Source organism: Clinocottus analis, unplaced genomic scaffold, assembly GCF_023055335.1.
Source record: "Clinocottus analis isolate CAN_PGR_092001 unplaced genomic scaffold, fCliAna1.0.p SCAF_17, whole genome shotgun sequence".
NCBI classification, from domain to species: Eukaryota; Metazoa; Chordata; class Actinopteri; order Perciformes; family Cottidae; genus Clinocottus; species Clinocottus analis.
Window position 1 is genome coordinate 11648479 of NW_027175898.1, and position 16511 is coordinate 11664989.

Below are 16511 nucleotides of genomic sequence, written 5' to 3' on the forward strand. Positions count from 1 at the left end.
TTCTCCACCAATCACTCACAAGGGCCCCCGGCAAGTCTGCCATTCATAAAGTCTAAACTAGCTCTTAGTGGTCCGTGGAGTTTATTGAAACATTAAATTTGTATCCCAGCCGTGATGGTGTATCTTTAGCCTTGCTTGACTCACGTGTTCGGCCGGTCCCCTTACATCAACCGCCAATTATGTTCTCCTCTTGGGTGCGGGTTGAGCCTCGGTCAGCACGGCGAAGAAACCAGAAGCATTAATTCCCGGGCCGTGGAACGAACAAAAACAGGCAAAATACAAAGAAGCTTTCTTTCAAAGACTGTTATCATTGTAGGGTACAAGCACAAACATCTGTAACATTGGCAGTAACACTGTCCAGCAGTTCTTTCCGGGGAACTATGGGAAATCTACAAGGTCTTTTTAAAGATGCCAACGGCCTGGACAACGAGCAGACCTCCGAATGCCAGATTATGTTCTCGGCAGAAGTATCAGACAAAGACATTTCGCCCTGTCACAACTTCCGATGCTTGTTTTTATCTTTTAATCTATTTTGGTTGAGGATGATAATAATTAGCATAATCTCAACAGGTATCAGAGGTGGAAGTACTACCTTGACATTTTCTAAGCAATACAACAATACGATAAATACTCAATTAAAACTAAATGCAAAGAAATTTTAGCATCAAAATATACTGAACATACCTAAAGTGTAAAAATGGGATTATTAAAATAGATAAAGGATTAAAAAGGGATATCCTATTTTCATCGTTTTGGTCTTTGTCAACTCAGATTTCTTTAGCCAATTAGGTGTTTTTGTTTATGCTTAATGACTTACTCCGGAGTATCTCATGAGCACATCTCTGGTAAACAAATAAACCAAAATATATAAAGTTGTGCTTTTGGGTGATTCTTTGTGGAGAAACTCAGATCTGTTGTCTAAATCCACAAATCTATTTGTCGACGAAATTGTGTTAGTATGAGTTTCCTTGGCAGTGGACAGCCCCGCTAATGATGATGCATCACTGTGTACGCATCAATGCAGCTGGTGGTGCAAGATCTAGGACTTTATTTACTTCTAGGTATAACTTAATTTATAATAGCAATCAAAATCTTTTGGTTGATTATATTTTATATATTAACAATTTGAATCAGCAATGTATTGGCTGGATTGGCTTTCAGATTAATTTAGCAGGGTACAGAGTACAATATTTGCACCTGAATGGAGCATAGAAATATACAATGGCATTGCAATGGAAACACTGAATGCAAATTGTACTTAAACACAGTATTTGAGTAAATGTACTTCGTTACGTTCCACCACCGCAAAAAAACATACATGTAAGAGCAAAATCTCAAATCAGAGTGATCCTAAAACCAGAGACGGTGCAGCGTCCATGTGCTCTCTGTGGCTTTGGGTGTGGCACGTTCATATAGCATTTTTCTTGCAGTAAAGGCGTTTTATGTCATACATCAAGTGTATGAGGTGGCGTGAAACTGAAAGCGTATTTTACAGTGAGAGTCTCTCCACAATATAAGAGCAAAGTGACGTCATCGTCTTCATCTTGAAGGCTGTTAACCTAATTCCTAATGGTTATTACAATGAAGCCTGCCGACCACATCAAGCTGCTGCGGTACTGTAATGAGATGAACAGAGCGAGGGCTCTACTGTGCACTTTCACAGCCTTCAATTTCACCAGTATAAGCACAAGGACACAGAGTCCTTCACAAATGAATGCAGTGGCGTGTTTAGAAAATAAAAAAGAGGCTGTAAGGATATAAACAACATCCAAATTACACTGTTAATTCAAGTCTTCCTCAAGCCAAAGTATACTCTGGTTCCAAAAGCTCAGCATGAATGTTTTTGCCTCTTTGTAGGTTCACATGAGGATGCATGTTGCTGATTTTGCCATTTTGTCATTTTCATGCATAAAGAGATGAATCATTGTCTTCCCGACTAAAAATGGAGAACTCTTCACTCTGCAGTGGTTTAGCTGTGTTTAAAAAAAACATAAATAAACTGGAATTATCTGAACCTATAAACATATAAACTCCTAACTCCACCCTCTCTTGCTCTGTCATTTAATCTAAATCGTACTACATCTGGCATAGCTGGACACAAACAAAAAGAGATTTTGAAATAATATTTAAGAACCGAAAGATATCAAATGAATAAACAGGATTTCTCTCTCATCACGCAGCCTCAGGCCGGCAGTCTGCACCTCTGATGTGAGTCGTCACGCCTGTCTCACTTATGAACCCAATTTCAAACATTTGGAAATGAAGATCACAAATTAAATTGTGTTTTATTTGACGGGGAGCGCAAACTTAAACAATGCTTGCCACACATGATTAAGTGCTATAAGCCAGCAAAGGTAGCACTTTGGAAAATTGCAGATAATTAAGTCTAATTCACGGAGGGGGGAAAAAAAAAAAGAGTTCAAATAAGCTCCATGTGTGAGAATATTTAATTATACCCCTGTTAAAATACGCCTGTCATGTGTTGTATAGGCGCCTCGAACATGATGAAGGCCTCAATCAGGCAACTCAATCTGCAAACATACACATGTTGTCGGCAAAATGTACGTGTATACATTATAAAAACACAGAAAGAGCATGTACCATAAATGGTCCTATGTTCAGGAAGCTTCTGGGATGGGATAGAGTACCCTACACATCGTTGATGGCTACTTGTGTGTATGAGAACATGTGATTATTTCGGTGTATGCATTTCCTATGTGGCCAGGCTTAAATTGAGAAATTATAGTTGGAGGATCTCAAAGTAAGCAAGGCAAGGTGGAGGGTGAGGGAGGATAATGCTGGAGGCTGGTGCTGATTGAGGAAATACATCATGACAGAAACTGTCTGTAATTGTAGGAATAGGTCTTAAACCTCTGATGATGTATTTGCACTGGTGGGACCAAAAATAACAAGAGCCGGCATGGCCCCTTTCCCTGAAGCAGCAGCAGCAGCAGCACCTCACACCATGGAGAGGAGCTGTACAAGAGTAAAATCTGCCCTCTGGTGTCCAAACATACATACTGCATAGGAGGGCTGTTGCACACTGGGTTGCATTCACAAGACTGGATAGAAAAAAGCCCAAATGTCTTTTCCAGTGGCTCCCGAGATACTTTTATTAGCTGTTTGGAGTGTAAAAGACTTGCAAAAATACACAACTTCAGAAAACGTGTTCACCCTGAAATAGAGACGTAAATCGAGGTCTCTTTGTCCACTATGACACGATGCCAAGCCACATGACAAGCTGACCAAATAATACCCAGGAAATGTACAAAACTAAATATATGAAACACTAAATATGTGAATTCTTTAAATGGTAGATCAGGAATAAACCTAATAATTTGCTTTAAAGCTATGGCTAACTAAAATATCCAGGACCTTTTATGACACTCTGGACAACCTTTCCCCACCATCTTCCTTGTTTACCTTATTGTGGCGGGCCGGAGGAGCCCAGACAGTCAGAAAAGGTTCAGGCGAGACAAGATGTAAATTTGCAGATGGGGCTTCTACTGTACATCCTCAATGAAAGCTTTGTGAAGCAACACAGGTGCATGTTTTTTAAAGATATGTTTAAACACAGGGTATTCTAAGCATAAAAATAATATAAACATGTACTAAGCACACAAAAAGTAAAATGTGGCTAAAAACTATGAAGTGTATTAAGATGAAACATGAAAAATATGATTAAATTAAGTTGAATCCTCCTACATAGATTCTTTGTGTCCTTTGTTTATTTATTTAATTATTTTTGCAATTTTTTTGCTCTGTACACGATTATTTTCCAGTTCAGAAGAAGACTGAAATAAGTGATAATCATGTGTCTGGATATTCAAGACATGGAGGCACCCTGATGTGACATGCCCGCTTTGGGCAGATCTGTCTGCTAATTACAGCCTTGCTCTGAGGAGGGAGGTACTTGCATGGTGGGGGCTTTTCTTTTTTTTTTAATGATGCAAAGGGTAGATATAGTATAAATACCCACAGCATTGTACTGGAAGGCAGCATATCCTCACTTGTGCTCCTACCCTAAGGATATACAGCAGAACCAGGAACTGACTGGTGCTGAGGAGATTGTTTTTACTCCCTTTGGATGCTGGTATGTGTGTTTTCTCTTCCTCTCAAACAACTGTATCTCTGGGTGATTTTAGTCAACATCTAGGCTTGGTCTGGGCCGTAAGTATATTTCTATGGCAGGCTGGGGAAGGGAGGAAGATTTTGGCTGGCTTGGTGCCTCCTCGGTGATATTCAAAGAGTCCAGAAGGATGCTTAGGCTGAAAAGAAAGAAATGTACACCCTGACACTAACTTATCTCGCCTAGCCTAGCTTGTACAACTAGCTGAGAAAGTTTTCAAGCTCTGTAAAATAACTTCAAACTAGAGAGAAAGCTTACTGACACTTTGTATATCGAGAATTGCTGTGCTGACTGTCTCCTTTCTTTCTTTGAAGAGTTTACTGTGCAAGATGGACGTACGTGTAGCAAGCATCATCCTCGTCCTGGTGGCCTCTGCAGCCGCCCATGGGGACCGCTATGTGGTGAAGAAGCTGATGAAGGCCGCCCCTCAGTACCAGCCCTACTCTGTGAAGAGCCAAGGTATGAAAACACAGCTCCTTGCTCTCTATGCAATGTGTTTTTGACAAGTGATCATGCTAGCATTTAGTCTAGTTTGTTTTTGTCTAGTTTTTCCCTGATACCTCTAAAGTTAGATTTTCTTCTCTAAAGAGCAACATTGAGCAAAATGTCATAACAGTTTTGCCTTACCTTTAAATCTTAGCATCTTTGTTGTAGCACAAATGAGCAGCATAGGCAGCCAGACAGACGCTGACCACAGCCAGCTGCACTTTATTTTGAAAACTGAACTGCCTTTGGACTGGAACCGCCTTGTTCTCTGATTGGCTGCAACAGTCTGCACGCATGTCCAATCACAACGTACATTTAGATGTATGATTTAAATAACAAGGCTTCTTTACTCAGTGCAGTTTTCTTTTTCTAGTAGTCTTAAGATTCAATACATGTACCTAAAAGTGGGGGCTTTTTTTCACAATCTTTTTTAAGTTTTCTTTTTCGTTCTTTTATTCAACCATTGCAATCACAACAGCAACATTTTCTAAATTAAATGATTTTGGGACTTTTTTATTTATATAATATATGTTGACTATCTGGTTAAAAATGTTCATTGCAAGATCCTCAATTCAGAGGAACCACCCATGTATTCTACAATGCATAGTGTGTTAGATTTGACATACATGTTTCTAATTTTTGTCATTTTAGCTATAAATGTTGCCTGTTTTTTTTGTCAGACACTCATGCTTTTCATTGCACATTTCAGTTCATATCAAGTACAAGTTAGCATAACATACTTAACAACTTAACATATCCAGATTTCTAGAATATTCAGATATTTACTTAAATATTGTAATTAAGCCATGGGTGTTGGCTAAAATGCCATATAAAATATGAAATGTTGCATTTGTGTCAATTAGCATACTATTCGTATTTGAGAAAGTAGCTGTTAGTGAATTATTTTTAGTTTGACATTGTCAATTACAGTTCAGTCACCCAGCAGTGTGGTTTGTTTGGGTGTGCCTGCTTCACACAGATTTAGAAACATCTGTTTGGCTTCATCCAAACCCGGCTACAGTTCGCCAAAGAGTTAGCCTTAAACACATGTGACCACATTAAGGCGGCAAATTAAAAAGATATTCCTTCTCATTTAGACAAACAAGTCACAAACTGCCTCTTGGAGCCCTTTGTCATGCACAGTATGAAGCATAGATCAAACATTTTATTTAAAACAAACTTTAAGGTATCAAAAAATAAAGCAAAGACAAGTTCCTACACTTATTTAGAAGGCTTTGCACGTTTAAGATTTGAAGAAGGTTTTTACAAACCTGTACTAGTGACTCATTACTGTTGTCCGACCTCATAACTACATGATTGGTTCCTGAGATTACAACTTGCCCCGCCTCCAGGAATCAAATATCATTGACTTTTGAGAGTTATTTTGCGATAACAGTCCCCATAACATACTTTATTATGAAATACTGAATAGCAATAAATGAGAGCAACAATCATGAGAACATTTGTGTTATTCATGTCACATGTGATTGTTGAACATCCATGTTGCTAGTCAACAAGATACTAGGACAGCTCAATCAAGCTCACATACACACCTGACAGCTTTCTAGTACATCTATGCACTTGTACTTTTTGTCACTTGAATGAAATACAATTAAATGTACTAGAGATAGCAGACTTCATAATTTAAAATATTATAAATATATAATAAGCATTTTTTGGTTCTTGTATTGGGTGATACTGATGGACTCTGTTTCTTTCTTCTCAGTGGTGTCAGTTGCAGGTGAGCCTGGTCCTCCAGGTGAGCCTGGCCCAGAGGGACCTGCTGGTCCTCCTGGCCCCCCAGGTGAGAGTGCTGAAGGTCTGACTGGACCCGAAGGACCTCCTGGATCTCCCGGAGCTCCTGGACGCTCCATCGCTGGCAAACCTGGTTCCCCAGGTGGATCTGGCAAACCTGGCAATGATGGAGCACCTGGTGAGAAGGGAGAGACCGGAGCCCCTGGCCTCCAGGGACCAAGGGGAGCCCCTGGATCCGCTGGAAGCCCTGGACCCGCTGGCCTCTCTTCTACCGGCAAGCCTGGACCTTCAGGTCTTCCTGGACCAGTGGGAGCTAGAGGAGAGTCTGGTCTGAAAGGACATCCAGGTGTACCTGGCCTGCCTGGTGCTAAGGGTGATAGAGGGGTGGGAATTCAAGGACCTCAGGGTGAGACAGGGCCTGAAGGACCCACGGGCGCACCTGGACAACCAGGTGAGTCTGGAGTTGGAAAGCCAGGGAAAGCAGGTATGGCCGGGGAGCCAGGAAAGTCAGGAAGCCCAGGTAGAGATGGTGCCACAGGCCCCATGGGACCACAGGGAGCTAAGGGACACACTGGTGCTCCAGGTGTCGGTATGTCAGGTAAACCAGGTGAGAATGGCGCCCCAGGTCTGCCTGGCCCAGCTGGCCCTAAAGGCCACCAGGGACCATCTGGAGCCACTGGTGCCCCTGGAGTCCCAGGATATGGAAAGCCAGGTGCAAATGGGGAGAAGGGAGAGAGGGGAGCTGCAGGTCCCACTGGTCCCACAGGTGCAAAGGGAGAGCAAGGGCCAACAGGATATACTGGTGCTACTGGTGCAACTGGCGCCACTGGTCCTGCTGGACCTCAGGGCCCATTGGGTTTCCCAGGTGATGCTGGTGTTGCTGGCTCTAAAGGTGATACAGGCGCGACTGGAGCTCAGGGATCTAAAGGAAACAAGGGAGATCAGGGAGCACAGGGTTTCGCAGGCAAGCAGGGTTACCCAGGCGCAGCTGGTCCTCCTGGACCCAGAGGTGCATCTGGACCCTCAGGTGACAAAGGTCATGGTGGTGCCCCCGGCACCCCAGGTTCCCCAGGTATTCCAGGCCCTGCTGGACCCAAAGGTCATCCCGGCCGTGCAGGTGAGCCCGGTGCCTCTGGTTCTGATGGTGCTCCTGGTGCCAGAGGACCTTCTGGGCCTCAGGGTCCTGCCGGTGCTCCCGGTCTTAAAGGACATCCAGGTCTCCCCGGTGCCTCCGGCCCTGCTGGTTTGTCTGCTAAGGGTATTGCTGGACCTCAGGGTCCCCCTGGTCAGCCTGGTGAGAATGGTGCTGATGGAGCCAGTGGCCCACCTGGTGCTCCTGGTGCTCCTGGTCCTCCTGGTGAGGTTGTGTTTGAGAAGGGCATGGGAATGGGAATGAGCGAGATTATGGTCAAGTCCCCCATGTCTGCTTTCACTGCATCTCTTATCACCCCCTACCCTGCTGATGGCACCCCCATTAAGTTTGACCAGATTGTGTACAATGCTGAGAATCACTATGACCCTGAGTCTGGCATCTTCACTTGCCAAGTTCCTGGAGTTTACTATTTCTCTTACAGCATCCATGTTAATGGAGCTCATGCCCTGGTGGCTTTGTACAAGAATGGCCAGCCTGTTATGTTCACTTATGATGAGTACAGCAAGGGCTTCCTGGACCAGATGTCCGGTAGTGCCGTCCTCTTGCTTGATGAGCAGGACACAGTCTATGTCCAAATCCCCGATGAAGAGGCCAATGGTGTCTTTGCCGCCGAGAACGTGCACTGCTCTTTCTCTGGGTTCCTCATTGCCTCAACGTGATACGTTGATACAGGAGTTCCCAAAAGCCAACCAACTAATTTTGCAATCTATTTCTCAAACTAAAGTAAACTCTCTGTTCATTTTCCCTCAAACAAACAGACAGGCAGTTCACCCTTCTTTGAGGAATAGTAGCGACTTGAAAACTACAAGCAATAGGTACTTAGAAGAAGGAAAACTAATTTATGAAAACAGGTGATCAGGGATGGGGGAAGCAATCCACAAAGTTACCAGTGAGCTTTTTTAAATGGAGACAGCATGTGAAATTGAGGTGTTGTAACTGTGTTATGTCCTGACTTTTTCTTTTTCCACTCAGTTACTTTAATATTGACTTCAACTGGTGATTCTTAATTCAATGTTTGTCTGTTTGTTTTGTTTTGTTTCTTTGTTTTTTTTGTTCCTGCTTCTTTTTGTTTGGGTGACCAATACTCTTATTAAAAGTACACAAATACTTTCTGTGCACCATGTTGTAACTGTTATCCTTGTATGTGACTTGAATATTGTGAAATGGTAATGGTCAAATTGACGGTTATGATGAAACAAGTCACCAGAATACTGTCATACAAACACAAACTACCAGCAACAACAATGTATCCCTGAACATGCATTATGTCATGTAAAACATAATGACCAAAATAAAAGATGTCGAAAAAAAGGTTTTGTGTCTGAAGCACTTTTTTTAAATGTAACCAAAGGTGAGGTTCATTTCATTTGTTTTACTTTGGGCATTTTTAATCTTCCATACATAGACAAACAATGCATGTACATATACAATATTACAAAAAGTCTCTTCTGGATCTAAATATTACCTACACACTGAATAATCCTTTTTTAAATTACTTTGACTCTGTGTTTCATGTAAGCATTGCATACAAACAACTGATTAATCCTCTGTAACGAACATTTAACCTGCCCTCTAATACATTGGGGTCAGAGGTCAAGCTCATTTAGGCTGGTTGGGATTCAGTGTCTGGATCAAGAACACTTGAGGCTCCCATACTGTCCAGTATGGGAGCCTCAAAATTAATCTAATATAAGTATGGCTTGTGTGCTTACTTTCCCCCTGGCTATCATTTATGTTTGCATATGTGATACAAACCTTCCATACTAGCCTTCTTTGACAGCTGTAAATTAGAGATCCATTAAGACACTACGGGGTGTTACCTCATTACTTACAAGTTCTGCAAAATATTACATCACTGACAATATATAAAATGTATATTTAATAGTCAAAAATAGTTGCTAATGGATGCGAGCATATAAGCCGCACATATCCACATGGACTAATCACAGTATGATATAAGATATCAAACTATATTTTATGTAGAACTACGATTGTTTTGTATAAGTAAATGTAGCAATACCCCAAATACACCTATTCAGAATCCCCCCTTAGTATTACTGCTATATGCAGAAAAGCTCATGTGAAGAGGTTTGAACTCTTGAATTCAGATTTTTCAGTAGTGTACATGATGCCACGGTAAACACACCCTCAATTTCAAAGCTCATATTTTAGATTTTGATATGTTAAAGTAGAATACTTGCAATTTAAAGTGTGGTATAAAGTAACATAAAATGGAAATATTGATTTACAGTACTGCAGTAAATCTACTTAGTTACTTACACACCACTGGTCCCTGTATAGAAGCTAAAATAGATGAGGATCATAAAGTATACATTTCTCCCCACATAATGGCCACTGGTTGTCTGTTTTGGAGCCAAAGTTTACAAAGGCTGTATTACCGTGCAAGTTTGAGTATGGGTGTGCTGAAAATAGTCAATTTGTGGGATGAGGGACAGGGATGGTCCTCTGAACAAGGCAGCAGCTGTTTGATCTTCTCTGGGAGAGCGACCGAGACGGCGGTTAGGTGAGGGGCCTCGAGGGACAGAAGAGAGGAAGCTGGGTGATGGAAACCGCTGGGGATTGCCATCTGAAGGGACTGCCATTCAGGGACGGTCTGCGGTTGGTGCATGAGGTGGGACGAGCAGGAACACAGACGGAGCGCTGCCTCTGGACGACTCCACAAGCCACACTCCAAAATTATCTGTTGCACTCAAAGGAATATTTTTCACTTTGATATATTTTTTAGCAGGCGCACCTGGTTGCATTCATTTGTATGTACCTACACTCTATGCCAGTGGTTTTCAAATGGGGGTACGTATGTGAGATTTTTTTGTGAATATATTTAAAATGTTTTATTTAATACATATTCCAGAAAATGTGTAAGTTCAGAATAATATTATATATATATATATATATATATATATATATATATATATATATATATATATATATATATATATATATATATATATGTACTGATGGCACAGCACTGTGTATTACATATTTGTTTTCAACCAAAAATGCTTTGCACTGGTTAGGGGGTACTTGAAAAGAATATTTCACATGGGGTACATCACTGAAAAAAAGGTTGAGAAACCTTGCTCTATGTTTTATCCATTTGTCTAGAAAGAACCTGAAGAGACTTCAGATGGAGCATGAAGAGTGGTGTGTGGCATCATGGAATACATATGAGGCACACGTGAGGCCGAAGAGCAGCAAATCCCTTAACAGCCTGACCAAGATGGGCATTTAGACTAGGAAGCAGAAATAGAAATATTATGTGTAAAACACACCCTGCTTGCGGTGGACAAAGCTACAGTACACTGGGTTAAACTGGGTGCAAAGGAAATAGAGGGTTTGAAAATGAGCAGGGGTGCAGACGTGGGTGACTAAAAACACCATGGAAAATTGCAGCAATATCTTTCGCTCTTAAAAAGATTCTGGTGTGTGGGGTTTGGTCAAAGAAATCCCAACACGTCCATGGTTAGTGTGGACATCGGTTAGGTATGTGCAGTTGATACTAAAACTACACGCTGTAAAATTGTTTGTTTCAAACACTAACATTTATGGTGCAAAGCCAGCAGCTGCCAACTTCCCCCGAATCTTATTTCATAATTACGTAAGTCAGTGAGTCAGTAATTCCCTAAAAATATTGCAAGGCAGAGAGCACATCTTTATTCATCCCATTGCTAATTAGATTGGTGAAGAAAAAGAAAGATGTTAGAGACGTTCATACATTTTCAGATGTGCAGACTAGGGCCTCAAGGTGGAATTCACCTCCATTGGGTCATTGCTTTTTGTCCAATTTAATCACTGTATTTAAGTGGAGGGTATCCTCTTTTTATGCAAATATAAAACTACTCAAAGGATTTTATCTTGATGCGATTATGGCAATTAAATTATAATATTTAATAATACATTATATTTGTAGTCTAAATACATGTTTAAAATGCTTTCTTGGAGTAATTTTCTCTTCTTCCCACAATGCACCACACGAGGGTGCTGTGAAGTAAAGAATCAATGGGAGCAATTCTTCCTCCAGTATCTGATCTCAGTCAAACTACACAGTTTAAAGAGAGACATATGCTAAATATTGTGAATAAATGAGTTCAGAGTGCCACGTCATGCCTTTATTTTTCATCGGTGCTCACAGGAAATTAAACTGAACACCTATAACCAGTTCGTAAGCAATGTGACCTTCCATAGATAGAAAGCCTCATTATATACAAAAACAAAAGATTCCGTTTAAATATTTCACCCAAAACGTGTGCTTTCTGAAGTAGTTCTCAAGTGGCATAATCACAGCTTGATGCAAAATTTGCTTAAAACATCTCCCAATTTTATTCAATCTTACAAATGGTGAAAAACAAGAAAAACTTCATTTACAATGGGTAATCTGTTAAAAACTTCAGTCATTTAGGTACATCTCAGTCATAAAACCAGTAATATCAAAGTCTATACAACGTGCATTACTACAGAGTTTTGAAATGGTGGAATCTAATGGGAAGTGATGAGCACCTACTGTTTTGACAGTTAACTAAATCTACTTCATTCAGGAATGGTTGTGTCCACAGGAGCGTTGAGTTTAAGAGTTGTAAACAACTGTGCACTGCAAAGACAACATTTACGACTTGGTTTAGGACTTTCCCTTTAAATATCACAATGTGTCAATTCTTGCAGACACAGCTTTAGCTGCTACATCCAATTGCCCAGCACCAAATACTTTGATAAAATATGTCAAATTCAGCAACGTGTCAACACAGTCATGGTTTCATGTAGAAAAAAAACATTCACACTCGCATCCATACTTTCACACTCAGCCAATGTCACACATGCAAGCACCAATGGGCAGTGAGGAAGCAGCACACTCTCCAGTACACCTCCTGTCCATCACTGCCAAGGATCTTGCAGTCATTATGGATGAGATGGTTGCAGAATAGTAAACAAACACCAACAAAAAATAAACAAAAAAAATCCCTGGTTTTAGACAAGTCCTCGCATTCCTTCAGACAGGCTCCTCCTCCTCCTTCATTCCGGTGTCTGGTTCAGCAGGATTACTCAGCGGTGGCAGTGGCCTCTGGGCTGGCTGCCGTCTCTGGTTCAGTAGGTGAAGCCTCAGCTGCTTTCTCCTCTCCTTCTGCTGCTGCTGCTGCTGCTGCTGGTGCTGGTGGTTCCTCTGCCTTCACCTCCTCCTCGGCCTTTGGCTTCTCAGCTTCAGCCTCCTTGGCACCCTCCTCAGCGGCCTCAGCTGGTTTGGCCTCCTCAGATGCCGCTTCCTCCGCTGCCGCCGCCTTCTCTCCTTCGGCTGGTTCAGCCGCAGCTGCTCCATCCTCAGCTGCCTCCTCAGATTCCTTCTTGGTCTTCTTAAATGAGAAGCCACTGAGCTTGAAGGAGGGCTTCTTGAAGGAGAAACGCTTCTTCTTTTGCTTTCCATCCTCACTGGTGGATGGAGTGCCTTCCTCGGGCTTGGCAGAAGCCTCTCCGTTTGTAGCGGCAGGCTCCTTCTCACCGTTGGCCTCAGCAACCTCTACTTTCTCGCCTTCCACTTTGGGCGCCTCCTCAGTTGGAGTGGTGCCGTTGGCCTGCACATCAGCTTTGTTGGCCTCCTCTGCAGCTGGAGAGGTATCCCCATTGGTCTTGGCATGGCCATTCTCCTGGAAGGAATTAAAAATGTATATAAAATAAAAATGTTAAACATGCATATCACCGTGCAGTTTAGGTAAAAATACGTAGAGTATGTTGATCTGTAATTATGCATCTGAGGACATGAACATGTGTGTGTAAGACGACCCCCTTCCAATTCTGGCGTGCTGTGGGATTTAATCAAATGCATTGACTAGTAGTAGCCAATAGGAAAATAGCTCTAAAACTGCAGCAGCATCTGTTACTAGGAGAGTGACGACAGATATGTAGCTCTCAGCAGTAGGCTAGTCGGTTAGACTGCAGTACCGCCGGGTACCGCCAGGTGGCATTCAGTGTAGAGCCGGTTAATACAACATAGGAATTTGTTTTTTGTTCCCTTTCTTTTCATGATCCCTATAATAAACCAATGAGTTTAAAAACATTTTTATACATACTTTTCTCATTCTACTCTGCCATTTAAAAAAAAAAAACAATTCGTGTATTTTGTGGGTCGCGTTTGTATAACAACGTGGCTCCTTTCTTGAATCTGGCAACAAAGGCGTGGTATGGTCTTTTAAAATGGCCATGCCACAGTGAGAGAAGCCACACACCCATTTTAACCAAATGATTAAAAAAAACACTGCAATGTTAAAGCTTAAACCTCCATATCATATTTATAAATAAAATCAAAAATGTAATTTCAAAAAAGAGGAATTCAGTGATAAATGCATTCGACGCATTAGTTGTGTAGCCTGATATGCATATTGAAAAGATACAATAAAAGGCCGTGCCCGTATTCATTTTAAGCATTTCAGAATAAAATGCATCAATGGGAAACAATGCAGCAGTGTAAAATAAGCAACTTAAAATTGTTGTGAAGATGGTTACATGTGGCCACTTTCCCTGAATGCCGGTGAGCGTGCGGGTGCGCTACAGGGAACATGGAGCACGCCATTGAGTCCACGCATTGCTAAAACAAGACAAAATTCCGCTCGAACAATTAAGACTGAAACCATTCAAATGTAGTTTACCTGTCCGTTTGACTTTGCTGCAACGGCTGCGCCTTCTCCTGGCTTTTCCACAGCAGCTTCCTCTTTTCCAGCGGTTTTGGAGGTTTGTGCTCCCATGCTTTTGGTGCAACAAAGGAACCCAACCGATCAAATGAATGAACAAAGACCGCAAGCTTCCTTCTCAAAAATGCAAGTCAAGAACCGGCACCTACTTCTCCAACCGAAGCCGATGAACCACCCCGAAATCGAAGTGACCGCAAAGGGACGTGGGAGAACTTGCAAAAATGTGGCAAAGATGCAAAAGAAACGCGGATTCTTTCAATTTTTCTCGAGCGGAGTTTGTAAATGGAGAAATTGGCCCTGCCGCAAATGAGATGCGGAGTACAACGCCCAAGTCCACTGATGAATGGGCGCTGGGGCTATGACGACAAAGCCACCCCCTCTCCACCAATCACAAGTCTGGAATCCAACGAGTGGGGGGGTCATGGAGCGTGGGCCATGGACAATAGGGAGAAAGACACAACAACATGGCCAACAACTTGCCTTTATGTCCATTTTAGAGTGCAGAAACTTGATTTTATTTCCCTCAAATCACGACTGAGATTTCACAGATATTTGCTGGTGTCTAGCGGACAACTAGACGCTGATGTCCACGACAGAATATGCCAAAAATATTTGATAATCCAACACTAAGATAAACAATATGTTCTGCAAAAACTACAAAAATGGCCAACATTTTGCCTGTAAATGACCTTCAATTTATATTGGGAGATATTCATTCTGTCCTTGGCAAATATTTAGCCTCTCTACACAATAAAAAGACAGTGTATTGCTCTTGTATAGATGCATACTAGCGCAATACATTGTCTTTTTTTAAAAATAATTATATGCGCTATTATACATACATGCTATAATGTTCAATATCATGTGCAATAGTATAGCCTACAACATTATTTCATATGTTTGTAGATTGTAAAATATACCTAATGTAGAGTAAAATGTATCCCTCATATACAACGTTGCAACAGATAGGGCCTAAGAATTTGTCTATCGCAACTTTTAAATGGATATTCAAGTGCCAAAACAACAGCATGTGTTGACCAGCTAAGCTGAGAAAGTGCTGCTCAGCTGGCCTTGTGTTAAATCATCACACACCCCTAACATATGCCTCGCTCAGTACACAGGCATCCCCTGGAACTATAAGCCCCTGTGCCCACAACTTCCCTCATCCCTTCTTCTTGCATAATAGCATCTTGTCTGCGTGTTGCAGCTGGAGCATCCCAGTGACCCAGATATAATGAGACTTTATGGCCCTCTGCTCCAGCAGCCTGCAGTGCTCTGACTCCACCACCAGCCACAAGTCTCCTCTCTCTGCCATCAACTGCATGACCCACATCTCCATGGTTACCAGTCCAAAATGGCTCCGCGGAAGAGGCTGCACGCCGAGGGCTTTTGCGATCACGTCTTCTGGTTTTGGGAGAAAGTAGGGCGAGAGTGAGTTCATAAGAGTGCAGACAACAGTTTGAGGATTAGGGTGACTTCTTTCACCCACCCTCTCTTCATCAGGCTAACTAGGCCACGCTCATTGTTGTGATATTCTGATTACATGCAAAGCTCTAATTATTATGGTGAGCTGCCATGAATATGTAAACCAGGGGACAAAGCCAGCAAGGCATGGAGTGTTTTCAACAAGCAGCATGCGGGCCAGACATTCAGACATAAAGACCTCACCTGGCAGGAGGATGTACAGGGTCCTTTATGAAGGGGCAGTGGGCGTGTGCGCGTGTCAGCAAGTTGTCTCTTAAAAAGGCAAAATCTTAAACAGGCCAAAGGTTTCAAACTTCTTGTGTCAAATTTAACCCTTCACTGGTTCCACCTTTAAAATAAAAAAAAGTGCGGTTTTTGTGTGCTAACAACAACTAATTAATTCTTGATTTTATCAATTCAATATCAATAGCAATCCATTTTTCTTTTTCATGAATACAGAAGTATTCTGTTTTTCAACACTTGCTGCTCGGGATGCTTCCAGGGAGAGAAGTGTATCGCCTGAATATTTCCTGAAATGAAGAGCTACCAAGTGATTGTTTTTCCTGGTTGATTTTAAATCGGCAATTTGTATTTCATCTCAGCTAATTATGCCCTTAATGCAGACTCATTGGTTTTGGTTCGATTAAAAACAAACCCACATAGATTTGTTTCAATACATTAATTTTGGCTCTAATTTATAATGTAAGCCTAATTCATGTGTTTCTCTCTGTGTGAGGATTGGTGGGCACGCTGTGTGTCTTATTCCCATTCAAACACTTAAATAAGAGTGAGAAGACAGCTCTGATTAATTAAAAAACTAGCAATTTGC

At 41.8% G+C, this 16511-nt stretch overlaps 2 protein-coding genes across 2 annotated transcripts; one reads left to right on the forward strand and one right to left on the reverse strand.

Moving 5' to 3' along the window:
* Nucleotides 1–4458: 4458 nt before the first annotated feature.
* On the forward strand, nt 4459–8182 carry col10a1a (collagen, type X, alpha 1a). The gene is made up of 2 exons (XM_068580617.1): nt 4459–4588; nt 6342–8182. The coding sequence occupies exons 1-2, from the start codon at nt 4459–4461 to the stop codon at nt 8180–8182; spliced, it is 1971 nt and encodes a 656-aa protein (XP_068436718.1).
* Nucleotides 8183–11638: 3456 nt separating this feature from the next.
* marcksb (myristoylated alanine-rich protein kinase C substrate b) lies at nt 11639–14544 on the reverse strand. The gene is made up of 3 exons (XM_068581178.1): nt 14368–14544; nt 14177–14273; nt 11639–13177 (listed from the first exon to the last, which is right to left on the reverse strand). The coding sequence occupies exons 2-3, from the start codon at nt 14270–14272 to the stop codon at nt 12578–12580; spliced, it is 696 nt and encodes a 231-aa protein (XP_068437279.1). The 5' UTR covers nt 14273; nt 14368–14544; the 3' UTR covers nt 11639–12577.
* Between the last annotated feature and the right edge of the window lie 1967 nt (nt 14545–16511).

Excerpts from the sequence above, each read along its gene's own strand:
- marcksb (XM_068581178.1), bottom strand. The coding sequence starts at position 14,272 with ATGGGAGCACAAACCTCCAAAACCGCTGGAAAAGAGGAAGCTGCTGTG. Across the intron at positions 13,178-14,176 it reads CAGCAAAGTCAAACGGACAG|GAGAATGGCCATGCCAAGAC; the intron begins GTAAACTACATT and ends AATTCCTTCCAG.
- col10a1a (XM_068580617.1), top strand. The coding sequence starts at position 4,459 with ATGGACGTACGTGTAGCAAGCATCATCCTCGTCCTGGTGGCCTCTGCA. Across the intron at positions 4,589-6,341 it reads CTACTCTGTGAAGAGCCAAG|TGGTGTCAGTTGCAGGTGAG; the intron begins GTATGAAAACAC and ends CTTTCTTCTCAG.